The sequence below is a fragment of the Typopeltis vanoorti genome, chromosome 1 (genome assembly GCF_054136105.1).
Source record: "Typopeltis vanoorti isolate ZY-2024b chromosome 1, IOZ_Tvanoo_1.0, whole genome shotgun sequence".
Taxonomy (NCBI): Eukaryota; Metazoa; Arthropoda; class Arachnida; order Uropygi; family Thelyphonidae; genus Typopeltis; species Typopeltis vanoorti.
This window is the reverse complement of record NC_143549.1, coordinates 173,828,654-173,850,535: the sequence shown is the minus strand read 5'-3', so window position 1 is coordinate 173,850,535 and position 21,882 is coordinate 173,828,654. Positions and strand designations below refer to the sequence as shown.

Sequence of the window (21,882 nt, the reverse complement as noted above, 5' to 3'; positions counted from 1 at the left end):
ACTCACTCGATGTGATCTTTCCATGCTCAAATGGGACCATTTCCCTTTCTGCTTCATCATTTTAATTCAATTCTTTATTCAATCCTTTACAATTCCAACTGTTTTCTCTTGATCCCTGGTCATTCCATTCCTTTCCTGCCTACACATGCACGCCTCCTCTTGGAGCATCCACCTTTCTCATGCTGTGTACCCCTGTCCACCCTAAGTCTCCCCATTTCCTTGCTCCTCTTGCACACCCATTCTCTCATTTTCTATACTCGTACCAGTCACTTTCCCATTCATAACCACCTCTTCAATCTCTCCTGTCTTACTCTCCCGCTCTTCCACATCACTTCCCACTCGATCTGATTCATTCTCTCTATTCACTTCTCTACCTTCCAGCAGCAGTCTCTCCAAGCGACTCACACCATAACCACTCAAATGCAGTCCATCGCTCCCATACAGCTCACTTCGTCCCTCAAACTCATTCCACACATTAACAAACTGTGCTCCCGTCTCCTCACACATTTCAGCCAGCATATCAATCATAATCCTTGCCCTCCGCCTCATTTCACCACAGTCATACCTAGGCAATATGCTAACTACCCTTCCTGTCACACTATTCTCTTTCATCCTTCTAAGGAGGCCTCCTGATATCCATTCTGACACATTCTTTGTCCTCTCTCAAATCATTCATACCTATTAATACTATTAACTCTTTTGCTCGCTCCTGCCTCATATTCAATGCCTCAATCACTCTACTCATTTTAGCACCTGGAAAATATACCTTGTGCATTCTATCCTCCAGCACACCTTTAATAATGGAGTCGCCATACAACGCCACTCACTCATCTTTCATTAACTATTTCATGCCGTCATTATTTATTTTAATAGTTTTTACCCGAATTTTCTTAATTTCATTCCGCATCCATTTCATTTCTTGTCTCATCCAATCCAATTCAACTTCCGAATCTCACGACACATTCTCTCTATCATTCAATCTTTCTAACTTTCTAACTCTCGACCCCCTCTTCTCACTTTCACTCTCATTCATCCTTCTTTGTTTCCGTACTTTCGGTCCAACATGCGTCGAACATTCGCTATCATTCTTGTCATTTTCACACTCATTCATTTTTCTTTGTTTCTGTACTTTTAGTCCAACATGCGTCGAACTTTGACTATCATCATTCTTTTTTTGCTATGATCCATTTTTCCGATTTTTTTCTCTTTCGATTTCTGCATCACACCATTTCTAGTTTCATTCGTTCTCTCAATTTCGTTTCCTTCTGCCACTCACCTTACTATCATCCCTTTTAACATCCATTATGGTTTTCAAATTGCTCTTTTTCTTTTTTACTGATTTTTTAACATTTTTTCGCCTGTCTTTCTCACCATCCTTCTCTTTCAAACGTGCACTCATTTTCCCCGTGACAATCTCGCTACTAACACTTTCTGTCATCAATTTCACATTTGCATTCATCAATTCCTTGTTCAGGTCACACTTCACACACACACACACACCCTCCTTCCATCCGCACGAAAGATCCACAAATCATTTATGTAATCGAAAGAATACATATAACAGACCTCACACTTAACGAAACGACTGAAATCCAAATTAAAGTCATGGAATGACAATGCTGCTGCCATTTTTTGCAGGTTACTAAGTCTAATAATAACGATTTCGTAATTAAGTTTTGGCAAAAAAAATCCCCCACACTAATACAACTGGTAATGCACAATGTTTACAGTCTCTCTTACTTGAACAATTATGCATATATATTTAATTATTCCTAGAAAACTTATCCCAATCAGGAGCTCTTCTTATACATGTCACTGCGCTTGACTCACGAGCGCCCTATTTGCTAAACATATATATGCAATTTTTACATATCTACAATCCAGAAAACATCGATATGATGTGCTTTCTCAGTCTTTTTCTTTATAAACAGTCCTTTACCACGAACAAAGTTTCCATTGAGACATATTGAATCTTTTCCTTGATCTGGATACTTCTTTCTTTAACTTTGACGTTTCTGTACTCTGTATATACCATTGCAGCTGTTTTGGCCTGAGTAGCAAACAACATCCTTCCTTCTTTTTTCCTTCCTTCCTCAGCTGGTGGCTGACTGTTGATTACACTAGGGCCTCTGGAGAAACTCTGATTTCGCATTCCACGTTTATCCATCGAATGCATCAAAAACCTGGAAAACATCAGGGAGACTCATCGTCGTCGACAAAACTCCAATGATAAAATATTAGAGTCGCCAGTATGAACTACCTGGCATGAAAACCTCCAAACCTCCAGCCATGAGGTCACAGTCATCACCTCTTCTCTTCCAGTACAGTCAGGAAAAAAAAAGACCTGACCCCCCCCCCCCCTTTCAGCCCCTTAAATATCCTCCTCGTTCTTTGTTTCTACTCCGAAGTGTCCACGATCACCCTCCTGGCGCGATGACATCACTTGGGTTCTCTCTTGCCGGAAGTCTTTGTTTTAGGTGCTTAATTGTTTGCAAGTTGTTGCAAAATCTTTCTTTTCCAATGTACTTATCTTATTTCTTCCTTAATCTCGCTAGTTTAGTATCCTTTCTTTTATATATTTTTGCTGACTCATTATACTAATAAGGCATAATCCTTTTCCTCTATTTTTAAACAGTATAGTTACACAGGTAATATCTAATACATTTCACAAAGTAGTTAACTTACATTCAAAGTACATTTATACATTGTATTTTCTATATTATTTTGATTTGACACCCTTGTAAAATAGAGCTCAACAAGTTAACTAAATTAATTTATCGTGCGAGATTTTACATCATGACATTAATTACGTTTATATGAAATCAAGTTACTTGGCCATGAGAGGATTTCACTTTTCTTAACATGATACATGTTAAGAAAAGTGAAGATAACATTTTAAGGACAGCACAAAACCAAAATATTTTACTCATTTTTTTATATGAGAATATTAAAGAAAGCGGCACTTAAAACAGCTATCTACAAAGGATCAAAATTTTGTAAAAAGAAAAAAATTATGTGAAAAAGCTAATTTAAAAAAAGGGGAGTTAAAAATCACCAAGTGCTGAAAACTCTTTATTGAAATATTTTAAAATTAAACTGGCAAATATTTTAAAGGCCGGCCTGGTTGGCTGAGTGGTTAGCATATCCACTCTCCAGTCAAAATGCTGCAGTTCGAATCCTGCCGTGGCATGGATATTTCTGATTGTCTTTCACCTTCATACACTAATACAAACAAGTGTATAAATTCAACAACATTATCATAGTGTATCCATTCCCTTATCCAACTTATTGGCCATAACATAGTTATAAAATATGAGCAAATTGCTAAAACATGACTTTCCTTTAGTAAACCCATGCTGCTCCTTGCAGAATATAGCTTGTATGTCTACACATTTCTGTATGCAAGTTCTTACCAATTTCTCTAAAATCTTCACTACCACACCCGAGATTCTGATAAGTCAGTAGTTAGACATCAGTTTCTGCACCATCCTTGTACAATGGAACTATCATACATTCCTTCCATTCCTCTGGTATCATTCCCGAGCTGACTCAAGTTATACAAACATGTGAAAGGCCTAGCCAATTCGGTTGACATTCCTTTAATAAACATGCTGATATTTCATCTGTCCATATTGAAAAATTCATATCCAGGAGATTCAACAGTTCCTTAACCTCATATTCATGCACTTTCATCCAATGTAGCACCATGCACCATGTTACATACACCTGGTTGATATACTTAGCAAAAGTGAGCACTCATTAATTGAACAATCTCATTAGCCTCTGATACTAGAGTACCACCTGCATTCAATGAAGTTATTCTTCCACATTCATTCATTCTTTCTTTCTTTCTTTTGCTTGCAGCATAACAATAAAATTCTTTTGGATTGTCTTTAGCCAATTTCTTTTCATACTCCAATTCAGCTTTCTGCACAATACTAGTTACCTTCCTGCCCTGTGCTTTATATATTTCATACTCTTTCCACATCATATTTTTGTGGATATCTTGCTTAATAAGGTTTCACATCCATTTCACTCCCAACCTATTTATTCTTCCAACACTAGGGATACATTCAGATACCAGCTCATTTAAGTACTTTTTCAAAGATTCCCATGCACTGCTTACGTTTTTCCCATTCAGTAGATACCATCGGACCAAAGATGCCCATTATAGATATTACACTAAAACATCCAACTCATTGCTCACTGCATCATCCAGCTCATGTCGATCTCTGCCTTTTATATTTCACATTAGTATCATCATGAAAGATAACGGAAACCTGCACGATCTCTCTCCATTAGTCTACAGCAATGATATCCACCAATTTTTTCACAAGATCTGATCCAAGTCAAGAGTTTATATTCCAATCCCATATTCTCCAGTTTATGCAACAGCCTTTCATGTGGTATCCTATCAAATGCCTTAGTAAAATCCAACATTAACATAGTGTATCCATTCCCTTACCCAATAAACCTTTTAAGTGATAATAAATAAACCAATAAATCATTTTTTGCTTACTTAAAAAATAATTAATTGGTTTATTTGTCACATAAAAATTTTTAAGTGCCTACCTATGTATAATCCTAAAGAAGAAACAAAACAATGAGAGGGAATGGTAAGAAGTTTAAGAAGCTAAATAACTCTTTAAATAAACACTTTTTTTCCATAATATTCAGACATCTAGGATAGGTGAGACTTTTTTTAATAACCTAGGTGACAAAAATGGTTTCATGATAATCCTGTTAGTAATAAAAATAAATAAACAGAAACAAAATAAAACAAAATCTGTTTTATTTGAATTTCCCAGTCTCAAAATTTGCATTGCTTGTTCAACTCTACAATGAGTGCCCAATCTTTTTGTAATTTGGTGTGTAATTACTCAGAACATTTTATAATTTCACACAAGTACAAGTCTTTGTCTATCAAAGTATCTATATAAAGATCAGTACTTTATCTTAATTATATTCATTTGTGAAAATGCTGTTTTGATTTAACATATTCATGTTGAATCAAAACAGCACATTTCTGCACCTGCACATTTTCTTTAATTGGGATACTTGTCATTTGGCAAATATTTCCAAAAATCATCTTCTGATGCCCTTGCTTTGAAAAACATCATTTTGAAATATTATTATTTCTGCACCAAGTTCAAGAATAGCCAGATGAAAGACAGTTGAAATATTTTTCACAGCTGTTTTAACTTTCAGGTTAGAATCAAATGGGGGGGGGGACCTCATAATTATTATTACCCAAGACCTCATGGAGTCAAAGACTCATCTTGAAAACTCTTAGAAACAATTATCAAAATCTGCAGTAAGGTTCCTAATTTCTTCATCATCATCAAATTCCTGACATGTTCTATCAAAACCAGCATTAGGAGAACTTTTTAGTTGTGTCATCATGTTTAGGAAAGAAGACAAGTTATAGTCTTCAAGTTTGGACATAAACAGATTTAATTTCTGTTTAAAAGCTTTTAAAGAACGTATCCTGTGAATAATCGTTTTATCCTGACCTTGCAGTTCCAAGTTTAATTCATTTAGTTTGGCCGTAATATCATCAAAAATACTAAATCTAATACCCAAATATCATATTCCAACTGCTTACAATCATCAATCCTGGCAGCAAGAAAATGCATATCACAAGTTAAATCTTTAAATTGCTCCAGAAATTGGCCTTTCCTTAACCACCTGATATCAGTATGCATACGAAATTCAAAATATCCTTTCCTTCATTTTCTTCTACTTGCAACCTAAAAAAGATATTTTTGCAGATTTTTTTCTCAAATTGAATTTGCAATCTTGAAAGCTATATCTGTAATTTCTTTCATGGTTAATATTTTAGTACACAAAACTTGTTGGTGTATTATATAAAGATAATGTAAAAATACAGGAAAGTCTTTATTGCTCTTATATAGCACAGCAAAACCATTGCAAACCTATCACATCTGGCAATCTGTCAGTAGTTACTGATGTGAGCTTGTAAACAGGTAACTGAATGACCTTGATAAAGTTTTTAAAACTCCTAAATAAATCTTCACCTCTCATTCTAACTTTCAATGGAATTATCATAAGTAATTCCTTAAAGTCTTCAAAAACTGCTCTAATAAAAAAATTATCATTCGCAACACATCAGCTACTGTCAATTCACTGTATTATGAGACAACTGCATGTTGTTGATGGCAGAAGCTATTTCTGACTTATTTTTGAAGTCAAAAAACAAGGAATTAGCCATTTCTAAAAATGCTTATTTAAAAATTGTGCCATTGCTAAACGGTTTCTTATTTTAAGCAAGAACTTGACATACCAGGAAGGATAACACTGTAGCCACCTTTGATGTTTCTTTAATCAAAATTGATTAAAGAAACATCTTTAATCAGTTTGATTAAACTTTAATCAAAATTGATTATTGAGATGAAAAGCTTTTTTTTCAGTTCTTTTAATTTAGACCTCTGCAAATCACCTTTCATGAAAAGCGAAATTCATTGTTTCCATGTACTGTTTTAAAGTGTCATTCCAGATTTCCTTTTTTTAGTAATGCAAAACTAACACTACAAATTAAATAACATCTGTCTTTTATCATAATAAAAAAAAAAAATCTTGCTCTAATTTTTCATGATAGTGATATGTTTTCTTCTTTTTTGTGTTGCCCATGATGTAAAATGTTTTCATAAATACTTATAAAAAAAGTTATTAAGGAAATATAAATTTATTCACATATCCAACATACATTGTGCTTTGCTGATAGTAGATGGAAAACATAAGTTACCAAGTGTTTGCATTGTTATTATGAGTACTGCTAACTAAAAACTGGCATATACACACCTTGTCTTTTTCATAAATGTTGAATAGTGGGAGTGGAATAGGATTGCATACAACATATTGTATTATATGAATACATGAGTTGTGAATCTGAAATCTGAAAACAAATCTGAAAACAAACACCAACTCAACATTACCACAGTTAAAGATTGGTAGTATCAACATATGAAGCCTGAATGGCAAAGAAATTGAGCTAGCCGAGGAATCAGATAAGTACCAGATTGACATAATAGGGGTGACTGAAACAAAAAAGACAAAAACTGGTGAGATCTTTCTGAGCAATAAATACAAAATGTTATATTCAGGCAATGACAATCAAGGAAAAGAAGAAGTAGCCATAGTATTCAACACAAAATACGAGGCTAATCTTCTTGAATGGCAGTCAATCTCGAGTAGAGTGATGTGGGCAAATATGAGAATGGGGAACTGGACAATGAGACTTATTTGTGTCTATGGTCCCACAGAAGGTTCTACTAAGGTAGAAGTGGAGGAATTTTTTGAGGCTTTAGAAAAAGCAACTGACACAATGAAAAAGGAAAAATTGGTCCTTGTTGGGGATCTAAATAGCAGAGTAGGAAATGATTGTGAGACATACAAAAATATTTTGGAAAAATTTGGAGAAAAGAGCAAAGCTAATAATAATGGCAAATATCTGTTGGATTTCTGCTCAGGACATGGACTGGTTATTACTAACACCATGTTCCAACATAAAAATGTGCACAAATTCACATGGAGAGAAGAGGCAAGAAATAAGAAAAGGCAATTGACTATGTTATTGTTGATAGTGATGTTTTCTCCCTGGTGCAGGACACCAGAGTGTACAGAGGATTTGAAATTGGAAGTGATCACTATTTAGTCTTGAGCAGGATAAAATTGAATTTCATATTGAAAAGAATAACATGTAAGAAAGTTTTAAAGCGAATAAAAGTTGAGCAGCTCTCAGATGTGAACTGTAGAATAAAATACACAAAGATTATTGAAGAAAAAATGAAAGAGTTTGAGAACAGGAATCAAACCTTGGAGATTCAGTGGCAAACTCTGAAGAAAACATTGATTGATTCTGCCAGAGAGGCATGTGGTGAGGTTGTCTGCAAGGATAAAAAAAACCAGAACTCCCTGGTGGACACAGGAAATTAAAGAGGCAGTGAAGGAAAAGAAGAAAGCATATCAAACGTTCCTGTCAAATAAGTAAGCTTGTGCTCTTAGAGAATACAGAGACAAATGCAAGAATGCTAAACACTGTGTAAAACTAGCTAAACAAAAGTAATGGGAGGACTTTGGCAAGAATATAGAAAATAAATATCAAGAAGGTGGTAAAATATTCTGGAGGTTGTTGAAGAAGCTTAGGAATGGAGGAAAGAGTGCTGTAAAAGGAGTTAGAGGTGACATGAAAATGGGAGAAAAAGATATCCTTGAAGTACAGCTAAATGAAACAAGCAGTGATGACAGTACAGTGGTAAAAAACACTGACCAGGCATGCAGTCAGGAATACATATCCATACTTGAAGTAGAAAAGCCATCAAAGGCTTGAAATGTGGAAAGGCAGCAGGAGTAGATGATATTCGACCAGAAATGCTGAAGTATGGTGGTATAAGAGTCTTACAGTGGCTGCACTGCATAGTTCAGAAAGCCTGGACAGAGGGACGAATTCCCGATGATTGGAGTAGAGCTCTCATAGTACCCGTATATAAAAAGGGAAATAAAACTGAATGTGAGAATTACAGAGGTATTTCCCTACTGAGTGTTCCTGGCAAGATCTATGCTAGTATACTTGAGAAACGGTTGAGAAGAATTGTGGAAGAAATGCTTGGTGAAGAACAAGCTGGATTCATGTCAAATAGAGGCTGTCAGGATCAGATCTTCACTTTACAACAAAGAGTCGAGAAAGCATGGGAATATAACAGAGACCTGTATTTAAGTTTTGTCGATTTGGAAAAGGCGTATGACAAACTGCCAAGAGAGAAGCTATTCAATACGCTATAGTTATATGGTGTCAATGGGGCATTATATCAAGCAATACTTAGTCTTTATTTGAGTTGTAAGTCAGCAGTTAGAATTGAAGGAAGTACAGGAAGATGGTTTAATATTAAATCTGGTGTGAGACAAGGATGTACATTATCCCCTCTGTTATTCATTATCTATATGGATCACATTATGAAGGAAAGTGGTATTAAACATGATATCAAAATTGGAGACGTTAATGTCAGCTCTTTGCTTTATGCGGATGATGTTATACTTCTAAATAAATCCGCTACAAGTCTGCAAGATTCTCTGACTAAATTGAATAGCTGTTGTAATAGATATGGTATGAAGGTCAGCAATAAAAAGACAAAGACAATGAAAATAGGCAGAATCATTGAAAATGTCAACTGTGTTGTGAATGGAGAACCTGTGGAACAAGTGAAACATTTCAGCTACTTAGGCATGATTTTTAGTGAAGATGGTAAATTAAATATAGAAATAGACAACAGAATCAGCAAAGCTGGTATGGTAGGGAGTCAACTGAATAAATTCATATGGAATAAGAGAGAAATTAGTTGGAACACTAAATTAGCTGTATACAAGACAGTGTTCAAACCAGTTTTAACTTATGGATCTGAGAGCTGGGTCAGAAGTAAAACACTTGACCAAAGACTAGAGACCACAGATATGAGAGTCCTGAGAAAGATTATATCCGTGAACAGATGGCATCAATGGCAATATCATATTAAAAACGAGGATATTAGGAAAGAACTTGACATTGTCAGCATCCAGGAATGCATTAGCAGAGCTAATCTCAGGTGGTATGGTCACTTAAACAGAATGGGAGAGGAAAGATTAGCAAAACAAGTGTTCTCTGCCAGGTTGGCAGCAAAACGACCCAGAGGAAGACCATGATATAGGTGGATTGATATGGTACAAAGTGCCTTAGACGATAGAAATATAAGATCTGATAATGTTGGAGTCTTGACAAGTAACAGACTGATTTGGAGGAAAATTGTAGATAGGAAGTTAGTAATGATGTAATTTTTTTCATGTAGTACTATCATATCCTGTACACCCCTTGAGGGTACATGGCAGGAATTTGAGATGATGATGATGATGAGTTGTGAATCCATCAAGTGAGGTCATTCAAGTAAAATTATTTCTTAGAATGGATGTATTTTTGTTAATGTTATTAGAATGTGAGCAGTGTCTTGCTTTGAATTCTGCCACACAAAGTTTTAACAAAGTGCAATCTTGATAATTGCATCTTAAGATGAATATGTGAATATATTCTTGGTGATTGACAAAGTCTTTATATGACATATGTTATGAACACTTAATCTACAGTATTATTAAACTTACTCCAGCTATTTTTATATGTATACAAAATACAATTAACCTAACAAGACTATCAATTGGAAATGAATACTAGTAATTAAACAACAAAAGAGTGGAGAAGCCATACCACATTATGTCAGATTATAAGAAAAAGGCAGCCAAATTTACATCATGAAACTATAATCAAAACTGATGATGTCAAAAACTGGAAGAGAATAACAATTAAAAAAAAAAAAAACATGGACAGCATAACTTTTGCAGTAAATTAAATGCTTCAGTGAGATGTATTACACTAAAAATTCCCAAATGAAATGTACCTGGATTTTTAGAATTCCACCTAAACGATTCTAAGCATGATGCTGCATTCTTATCCATGATTTCACCGATCATAATCCATTTATTCCCATGCTTCTTTTGTAACTGAAATAGCTCTTGAATTTCTTCATTTGTAAATCTGTAAAAGCATCATACAAACAAAATAAATGGTAGTACTTAATAAATAATACACAACAACCAACTTTTTTTCCAAAGATTAACTTGATATCTATCAACACAATCAATGAAGAAAGGAAATCTAGTAAGTAAAGAGGTGGTAATGTATCCTTTGTAGATGGTAAGAAAAGAAATAAGACAGTTTCCGAGGTGGTTTGAAGAAGTATATAGGAGGAATTTGAGAAGTATTTGTGTTTTTTTTTTTTTTTCAAAAGGTTCCTTTAAGACAGGATACTGAAATTCTTGTTACATATGATTGTAATCTGGCTGATGGAGGATAATTATCAATATTTTTCTGAATGGTTGTTTTGTTCTATCCCATAGACAACAGATCCTTTTAATTTCATTTAATTCATTTAACAAAAGGAAATCAGAGGAGGAGATTATATGTTTTTGATGTACAAGACTTTTGATAATACTTATCTTTTGCAATGAATGATGGCATGAGGGTGAGTGAATGTATTTTCCAGTTAAGGTTGGTTTTCAATAAACCAAAAATTCAACATGACCTGTAGGATTTTGAATGAATTAAGGCATCCAACAAAAGGGTAGAAAGTTGGATCCATGTTCAATAGTGAACTTGCTACAGGAGTATAAAAGTTTATTTTTTATCAGGAAATGAAGTAATTCTGACTCTGAGTGGAACCTCATTATAAAGCCATCGTCATCAAATTCCTGAGATGTACCATCAGCAGTGTATAGGATAATTATGACAGTACAACAAGAAAAAGTTACTGTTACTAACTTCGGATCAACAATTTTCCTCCAAATTAATCTATTATCTGTCAAGATTAAATTTTTATTATCAGATCTTATATTTCTGTCTCTTTTAAGGCACTTTTAAAGCAAAGAACACTTGTTTTGCTAATTCCCCCCCCCCCCCCCCGATTTTGTTTATGTGACCGTCCAACCTGAGATCAGCTCTACTAAACACATACTGAATACTATTCAGAATTTGCACTGAATCTCCAAGATTTGGTTCTTGTTTTCAAATTCTTTCATTATTTATTCAATGATATTTGTGTATTTGAGTCCACAGTTCATCTGTGAAAGCTGCACAATTGATTCATTTTAAAACTTTCTTACACACTCTTCTTTTCAATATGAATTCAATTTTCTTCTGCTCAAAACGAAATAGTGATCAAGTCTGATTTCAAATCCTCTTTATACTCATGTGTCCTAAACCAGTAGGAAAACATCACTATCAACTAACACAGTCGATGAGACTTTTTGTATTTCTTGCATCTTCTTCCCATGTGAATTTGTACACACTTTTATGCTGGAACATGGTGTTAGTAATAACTAATCCATGTCCTGAATGGAAATCCAGCAGTCATTTACCATTATTATTAGCTCTGTGCTTTTCTCCAAATTTTCCCAAAACATTTCTATATGTCTGGTAATTATTTCCTACTCTGCTGTTCAGATCTCTAACAAGGTGAAAATTTTCCTTTTTCATTATGTCAGCTGCCTTCTCTAATGCTTCAAAAAATTCCTCCATTTCTTCCTTGGTAGAATCTTCTGTGGGACCATAAACACAAATAAGTCTCATTATCCAGTTCCCCATAATAATATTTGCCCATTCACTCTACTTGATACTGCCTGCAATACAAGGAGATTATCCTCCTATTTAGTGCTGGAATACTATAGCTACTCCCTCTTTTCTCTGGTTGCTATCACCTGAATATAATATATTTTCTTCAATTTTTTTTGTACTTCAGTATTTGTAGCTTAGAAAGATCTCACCCATTTTTGTTTTCTTTAAGTCATGCCTTTTATGTCAATCTGGTACTCAGCCAATTCTTCTGCTGCCAGTTCCATTTCTTTTCCATTGATGCTTCTTATGTTGATAGTACCAATCTTGAACTCTGCTGATGTTAAGTTGGAATGTGTTCCATGATTTTGCCCTGGTTCCCTGATGAAAACAATGAGAGCCCTGTTTAACCAGCAACATCCCAGCCAGCATGAAATTCTGTCATGTTACCATCATTTTACATTGTGGTTGAAGCCAATAAGAATACAATTTGGTTAGCTAAATCCTAAATTGCCAGTCCATCCTCATCCATTCGACATCTGGGAAGATACTTAACATGGTGCACCACAAGAATGTCAGGACTGGACATTAGGTCAGAAGTTGCAGTCAGTTCTCCACATTTCTTAAAAGGTTACACAGAGGTCTCTTCCCAATTACACAGCTTGGACCCTTAAGCACTCACACCATGAAGACATCACCGATAAAAATGAAGCCATATAACAGGTTGAGGAAAAACAGTGTGAAAAAGTTGATTTTCTAGATGCTGCATAAAATAGTCAACTAAAGCTGGTGTGATAGGACTGCCCATCACTTTTCTCTTGATTTGTATGAACAACTTAGTCCACCATGTAAAATAGCCTGCATCAATGGTAAATTTAAATATGCTAACAATGCTTTCCAGAAAATCAGACTGCAAAAATTGAAGAGTCTCCTATAGTGGGATGTTGGCGAATATGGAGACCACATTAAACAAAACCATAATTTTGTTATTAGATAGACAGAGATCTCTAATTTTTTCTTTAAAATCAAGGCTGTTCTTAATATAAAAACCAGTTTGGTCAGTGAGATTCTGAAGATAAAAAGAACCAATACAGTCCACTATTGGGTGTAGTGGGCCATCATTGTGGACTTTTGGTAGACCACAGAGACAAATTGGACAGGCATGATGAATTTATAACTTCTCAACAGTAGCAGAATCCAAAGGCTGTACACTGTCCAATAATTTATTTAATTTACTGATTTAACTCCTTTTTGGGTCCCTGTTGATCACACTATAGATCGATCCTACTCTCGATATTAATTTTACATTATACTCAATGGTATTTATTACAACAGTGTAATTACCTTTATCAGTCTTTGTGATGGCAATATCAGTGTTCTGGCATAAGGAGCAAAGGGCTCCTTTGCTCCTTATGCAAAGGAGCAAAGGAGTTTGTTTGGGTTTGGGTTTGCATAAAGTTTGGGTAATTTCAAATGTAATGTATTAGTTTCATCTGTGTGCAAATCTCTGATGCCTTTTTCACACCTACGATAATTTCTAAATAAGATATATATCAAGGAGACAAGGCAAAATCAGGCTCTTCAGACAGAACATTTAGTTCCTTGTTGGAGAATAGTCTGTTTTTGTTAAATGTATAACCTAGATGTCATGCACAGATTCACGTAAGTTTAATATTCTGGCAGCTTCTTCCTACCCATATTTCAATCTTACGAATAAATCTATGTTTATGATTCAAATAGGCTCATCTAGGGGTGAAAATAGCAAAACATGAAAAATTAATTCAAAGCATCTTCAAGCTCAAGAAGGTGAGCATTATTTGAGTAAACCTGTTTTTAATTCATTTCACATATTTGATTTATTAATAAGGTGCTAGCTTTTTTGATAAATTTTCTGCATAGAATGCAATTTGATGCACTCCTTAATTTTAACAAAATTAAGAGATAGAGCACCTAGAGTGTATCAGCAAAGACCCAACAAAATTAAGCTTGTTCCCTTGATTTAATAAAATCAAGGGGACAAAATAAATTACTGGAATACAATTTTGGATGCTGCAACTAATGAAAAGTTACAAATTCATCATGCCCATCCACCTTGTCTCTATGGACTCCCTAAATTCCACAAAGATGACTATCTTCTACACCAAACAGGAATGTATTAGCCACCACTTATGACCTAGCAAAACATCTTTCTTGTCATCTTGTGAATCTTGCTAGTCACACTAGTTCTTATATTATAAACAGCTTTGACTTTAAAGTGAAAATTAAAGATCTATATCTGTCTAATTATGGTTTTGATTGATGCAGTCTCCATATTCTCCCACTATGAGAGACTTCAATTTTTGCCATCCAATTTTTTGGACGGCATTGTTGGCATATTTATATTCACCATCAATAAATTTGCAAAGAAGACAGTTTCGTTGCAGATTGAGCCTGTTCCCTTGAATGAACCCAATGCCTTTGGCACTTAACATTCTTGTAAATTATCCACTTTTCGTCACCGGTGACTACACAACTCATAAACAGAGATTGAACCTCTCAAGAATGAAGAGCAGTACAGATGTCTCAACCCTTCATCCAGAGTCCCAAGAAATTTGTAATTGATGATCAAATTGATGATCAACAATCATTGGAGGACTTTGGCAAGAATATAGAACATAAATATCAAGAAGGTGGCAAAATATTCTGGAGGCTGTTGAAGAAGCTTAGGAATGAAGGAAAGAGTGCTGTAAAAGGAGTTAGAGATGATAAAGGTGACATGAAAATGGAAGAAAAAGATATCCTTGAAGTATGGAGTAATTACTTTGAAAAACTGCTAAATGAAACAAGCAGTGATGACAGCACAGTGGTAAAAAAACACTGACCAGGCATGCAGTCAGGAATACATATCCATACTTGAAGTAGAAAAAGCCTGAAATGTGGAAAGGCAGCAGGAGAAGATCATATTCGACAAGAAATGCGAAGTATAGAGGTATAAAAGTCTTATGGTGGCTGCACTGCATAGTTCAGAAGGCCTGGACAGAGGGATGAATTCCGGATGATTGGAATAGAGCTCTCAAAGTACCTATATATAAAAAGGGAAATAAAACTGAATGTGAGAATTACAGAAGTATTTCCCTACTAATTGTTCCTGGCAAGATCTATGTAAGTAAACTTGAGAAACGATTGAGAAGAATTGTGGAAGAAAAGCTGGGTGAAGAACAAGCTGGACAAAGGCTGTTAGGATCAGATCTTCACTTTACGACAAATAGTTGAGAAAGCATGGGAATATAACAAAGATCTGTATTTAAGTTTTGTCGATTTGGAAAAGGCACATGACAAGGTGCCAAGAGAGAAGCTATTCAATACGCTACAGTTATATGGTGTCAATGGGACATTATATCAAGCAATACTTAGTCTTTATTTGAGTTGTAAGTCAGCAGCTAGAATTGAAGGAAGTACGGGAAGATGGTTTAATGTTAAATCTAGTGTGAGACAAGGATGTACATTATCCCCTCTGTTATTCATCATCTATATGGATCACATTATGAAGGAAAGTGGTATTAAACATGATATCAGAATTGTAGATGTTAATGTCAGCTCTTTGCTTTATGCAGATGATGTTATACTTCTAAATAAATCTGCTACAAGTCTGCAAGATTCTCTGACTAAATTGAATAACTGTTGTAATAGATATGGTATGAAGGTCAGCAATAAAAAGACAAAGACAATGAAAATAGGCAGAATCATTGAAAATGTCAACTGTGTTGTGAATGGAAAACCTGTGGAACAAGTAAAACATTTTGGCTACTTAGGCATGATTTTTAGTGAAGATGGTAAATTCAATATAGAAATAGACAACAGAATCAGCAAAGCTGGTATGGTGGGAAGTCAATTGAATAAATTCATATGGAATAACAGAGAAATTAGTCGGAACACTAAATTAGCTATATTTAAGACAGTGTTCAAACCAGTTTTAACTTATGGATCTGAGTCAGAAGTAAAACACTTGACCAAAGACTAGAGACCGCAGATATGAGAGTCCTGAGAAAGATTATATCCGTGAACAGATGGCATCAATGGCAATATCATATTAAAAACGAGGATATTAGGAAAGAACTTGACATTGTCAGCATCCAGGAATGTGTTAGCAGAGCTAATCTCAGGTGGTATGGTCACTTAAACAGAATGGGAGAGGAAAGATTAGCAAAACAAGTGTTCTCTGCCAGGTTGGCAGCAAAACAACCCAGGGGAAGACCAAGATATAGGTGGATTGATATGGTACAAAGTGCCTTAGACGATAGAAATATAAGATCTGATAATGTTGGAGTCTTGACAAGTAACAGACTAATTTGAAGGAAAATTGTAGATAGGAAGTTAGTAATGATGTAATTTTTTCATGTAGTACTATCATATCCTGTACACCCCTTGAGGGTACATGGCAGGAATTTGATGATGATGATGATGATGAGTTTATTATTTAAAAAATTTTCATGGCTTACACATTTAATTTAAAAAAATATAAAATTTTATTCAACAATTCCAATATATTTCATCCAACATTACTTGGACATTGTGGACTAAATTCAAAACATGAATTCATGTTTTGAAGTTGAGGAGGAGTAGAGTTGGAGATAGATTATTTTGAATCTGTGTAATTGACAATTGCAAATATACTTCTTTGTTTTGATATAATAATTTTTGTTTCATTACTTAATGGACGCACTGTGCCCCTGACTCAAGAAGGATTAATGCTTGATGATTTTGCACATTTTGATCCAGCCAGCTTATTTCTAAATTCAGAAGGAATACTCAAAGGAGTATAAAAGATAAGAAAGTAGGATCTAATTACAAAGTAGTATCTCCTTTAAAATGATTCTGTGGGGAATGATTATCATTCATCTAGATTAGTAGTCATCTAGGATTTGATAAAACTTTACAATAAGTTAAAATGTTATTTTTGGCTGGGACTTCATAGTGATATCAAAACATTTGTTCAGTGCTTCAGTTCTTGTCATTGAATAAATCCTTTTCAAGGAAGGCTCCTTCACAAACAGTTTAGAGAGAGAACCTCTTTCAGTCTATATCAGCTGATATAGGCTGAAATCATCTCAATCAGAAAGAGGAAATAAATATACTTTTAGCGGTTGGTATGTTAACTAGATACCCTGAAGCCTTTCTTTTAAAGAACAGAAGGAAGAGACTTTAGCAAAATGTCTCGTCGATGGAATTATAAGTAGGTAGTTGTTTTAAAATGCTGTTGATAGACAGAAAACCAAACTTCATTTCTAATTTGTTATTGTAAAAATGAAGAGGTCAAGAGTCCCCTCCATATGCCATATAAAGCATCTAGTCCTCTCCCAGGTATGTCATCCCTAACACTTCAGCAAAAAAAATTAAATCTTAAAAAAAGAAAAATGTTTTTTAAGATTTAATTTTAGCAAAAATAAAAAAAATGTTTTCTAATTTTAGAATCTGCTCACATTATCAAGGCTCGCCTGAAATAAGTCTCTTCCCAAATTATGTGCATTGGTAAAGAAATAAATCAGACATATCAGAAGTTTCATTTCTCACATATCCAGAAGGAAAAACTACCTACATAGTCCCATTGTTATATACAAAAGAGAGATATCATACTACTCCTAAAGAGAGATTTTATGCATTCGCTCTCTCTCTCTCTCTCTCTCAAGTGACAAAGAGATAAGAATACCAAAACTGCATTACATTAATGAAGTCTGCAGGAGCCAAATCTGATGAATTGGGGGGGGGGGGGGGGGTATGTTGGATCACACAGATCGACTTCAAAACCAGAAACTGCTTCACAGGCAGTGCACCAGTGTATTGTTATGCAACAGAAACCAATTGTTGTGGAACAGTTCTTTCCTAACACATCACATACTGGCATCCAGACATTGCATTACTCCTAAATAATACTGACCAATCACTGTAGTGCCCTCAGAAACAAATTCCAGCAGCACTGGAAAAAAATTACATTTGTCTTGACATGATTTTTGCAACCAGACTTTCTTCTGCTGAGTAGAAGGCATTCCATTTCTGGATCAAACTGAAAAAAAAAAAACAACTACTTTCATCTCTGTTAACAATTCATTGCAACACATCATGATCAACTGCATGGATGAAATTTTGAACATGCAACCTCGTGCTCTATCTATTAACGTGTCAATGTGTGTGTGTAACAAACCTCGAAGAAATCTTCCTCTTGTGCAAATCTCTTTCTAAGATTAAACTAACTATTATCTTACCGACACCTAGCTGTACAGCAAGTAGTCTAGTGGTTATTTGCCAGTCACAGGCAAAAATTTCCCTAGCTTTCACCACAGTTTCATTTGTCCATGCAGAAACTGGCTGTCCACAGCATGGTTCATCCTCCAGGGACTCCCTCCCCTCTTTAAATATTGAAAACCAGCAGAACACCTGTGCATGACTCAGACAGTCATTGGCGTAAACTTTTTTTAGATCTTGGTCCACTTTTGTAGCAGTTTTTCCTAATTTACAGTAAATTTTATCACAGCTCTTCTCCACTCGCACACTCTTACTTCAACATTTATCACATGAAAACTGCTGTGTCCCCCCAATTCAAAAGTTGTACCTGCAATTACAACACACTCTAGCAATCAAAACTGTAAACACGTGTGCTACTTTTATTCAAAAGATTGCCCTGTAAAAAATCAATCTCATTACTTAATGGATCCACTGTGTAGGTCCCCAAATGGATCTTTCTGTTGAACAATCTTTAGAGAATTGTCATCACAAATTTAAATTATGTACTTCCAAGTTATTTCTTTAATTGAACTTAAAGGTGCCACATTAGCAATAGTGTAAAAACAATCTTTAATTAATACACCGGGTGGAGTTTTCATCTCATCTGAATTGCTTCTAGAAAAGCAACCTGCAACAGCATTTTCACTACTTGATAAATGAGATATCATTCAAAAAAGGGCAAAAGCTTATGATCCGGTTTCAACTCAATATTTTGTCTATATAACAAGCATCCGAGCTTTGTGAGAGGAAAGATAAAAGTCAATGCCTCTTTTTCGATGGCAGAATAATTTCTCTTAGTGGCACTAAACTTTCTACCTATAGGCTTTAGATTATCTTTCTCACATTACTCCACAACTGCAGCTATGCAATTTGGAGAAGCATCCATTGGAACAAAAAATGTTTTACTCAAAAAGAATCAAAACTGGTGGATTTGTCAATGCAGACTTTAAATCATCAAAAGTCTTTTGCTCTAAATTTCTCCATGTGAATTTTCGTCCCATCTTATAATATCAGTATGGGAAAAGATATAACTTGGAACGAATCTTTTATAACAGTTCACTATACCTACTATTTTCTGATTCGTCTCACATTTTTAGATGCATTAATGTTTGAAAGAACTAAGTTTTTTAATGCCTGGAATGACTGTGCACCAAAAAGTGAAGAATGCAAAGTAATGTCTATGTTCTTTTCTAAGTGGTATTTGAAAAGAACCATTACTGAGATCCAATTTAGAAAAAATCTTTGTTCCACTGATGGTAGCTAGAAATTCTTCAGTATTACATTGTGGACAGTTTATTGATTCTGTCACCTTGTTTACAGCACCGAAATCAAGTGGAAGCCTAAAATCTAACTTTCCTAATAAGCAAAAAGGAAAATTCTACCATGATTGGAATAAAGTTTTGTATACTTCAGAGGTATCTGATAATGTCTCACAAAAACTCTTTATCTCACTTAATTATAACAGTATTCAATATGCTTTCAGAAAAGAAGTTCTGAAATTGTTCATTCAACTCTCTTAAACTTTCAGAAATTATCTTATCTTCCACTGAAATATCTCCAATAAGGGTTCTGATAACAATAGAATCAAAAGTCACAGGCTCACATTCTGTATACAACTCTTCATTCATCAGATAACACGCATCAGCTTCATCCTTAGTAGGAGGGAAGTTTGCTGATGTTTCAGAAGAACACTAAGAGGACTCCTTACAAGATACAATTCCATGCAGTGAAATTATTCCAGAAGAATAATCATTAGGAATAATTATGGAAAGATAAAAATTATTCTCCTAAGACAACATGGAATATGTTACTGGATATGGAATGCAAAACCAGTAATTCAAGAGAAAAATCAGGAAAAAATATTTCTACAGCAATGCTCTGCATAGCAGGCAACTCCTGATTAAATATCTCCTCAGATTGACATGTGTGTCTAACTGCTGTAAATCTTCTTGTAACTTATCTTTTAAAAGTTAAAAGAACTGCCAAGGGACTACTGAAACATGAGCGCCAGTGTCTAACAGTACCTTACATGGAATTCCAGCAACCTCTGCATTGATCAAACTTAATAATTCTCTATCAACTGCATCTAGGGTAGTCAGTCTTACAAGGAGAGCTAACAAAATTAGAAAAGGTCTCTTACTGACATCTGATACAGCCTAAACAATATACATTGATCTGTGTTTTTAAAAGAGAATGATTTCATAATTCTAGATAAATTTCTGGGGCAATTTCTAGCAATGTCTCTCTCTCTCTCTCTCTGAACATCTGTAACACTTAAATTTCTTTCACCCAAGTTTTGTTCCCCAAGAATGAATTTTAAAACTTCATCACAGTTTTTATTATTAATGACCAAGATTGAATATTCAGAATGCAGTTTAAAATTTCATCTTTTGTTTTAGTAATGGCTAAAATTTTATCGTCTGTTCTTTTTTCTAGATTGATTTTAAGTTTGCTCAATCTTCATTCAAATTCTTTTTCTGTGAGATCTTTTGATCAAAACTACCTTCTGATTTAGTCAATTTTCTTTTATTAGTTTCATGGTTTTTCATGTCATCAGTGCTTGAATAGACCTTGATAAATTAGGATTCAGATTCTGAATTAATATTCTTCCACCCAAACAAGTTGAAACGCTATTTCAATATTAATAACACCAAGCTTATAAACAATCCTTTTCAATGCAGATTTCAAGGAAATCTCATTCTTTAGAGGTGAAGTTGAAAGTTCTGAATCTATTTGATATAGGTGAATGTAGCATTTCTAAACTGAAAGAAATGTGTTCTCTCAACGTATTCAGAATTAGATTCATCAATCTTAAAACTATCTATTCATCAATTGATCATAAAATTCATGATCACATTCTTTATTGGTGTGAACACAAGAATGAATTTTCCACAGATGAGGGCTTAATTTTTCCTTCTTAGAAAATTCATTATTAAAATCTCTTTAAATTCAGCATAAGTAGTTGCTCTTCTGAGTCTTTTGGAGTTTGAGCAAAATGTGAAGCTTTTTCCTTGAAGTTCTGACCTCTAAACGAAGAGGAATTATCCCTTTAGACCACTAACCAATCATCTTAACATTTTTAGCAGTTTCAAGAAAAGCCTCTACATCCTCACCTGGATGATCAACTGTAAAATTAGATATAACACAACTTGAATTCATGTTTCAAAAATTGTTCATTTCCTAAGTTAGAGACAGTCTCCAGTAGCATTAGAAGAGTTTGAATTCATTATGCTATTTTATACACTAAAATTATATCTGATGACCCAATTTTCTTAATTATGGGTAAGTCTCTTTATACACACTTTTGTTATCCACATTTCTGCATAGATGCAGTTTCATTTCAGTACATAAGGACTTGCTGTTTCCTATACATGGTGTGGAAGCTTCCACAAGTGCATGTACCTTGTTTCCTACCTCCATCTGCTGTGTTCAGTGTCCATTTTGTGTTCCTATTGTCAGACATCTTGCTCCAAGGG

General features: G+C 34.6%; 1 protein-coding gene across 2 annotated transcripts in view; it reads right to left on the bottom strand.

Annotated features, from left to right (window-relative positions):
- Nucleotides 1–21,882, bottom strand: part of LOC150110651 (uncharacterized) — a 368,437-nt gene that overhangs the window by 170,512 nt on the left and 176,043 nt on the right. For both annotated transcript variants that reach the window (XM_090400018.1, XM_090400012.1), the window contains exon 8: nucleotides 10,440–10,576. In XM_090400018.1, coding sequence (XP_090256144.1) covers nucleotides 10,440–10,576 — 137 coding nt within the window. The remainder of the gene's footprint in view (nucleotides 1–10,439; nucleotides 10,577–21,882) is intronic.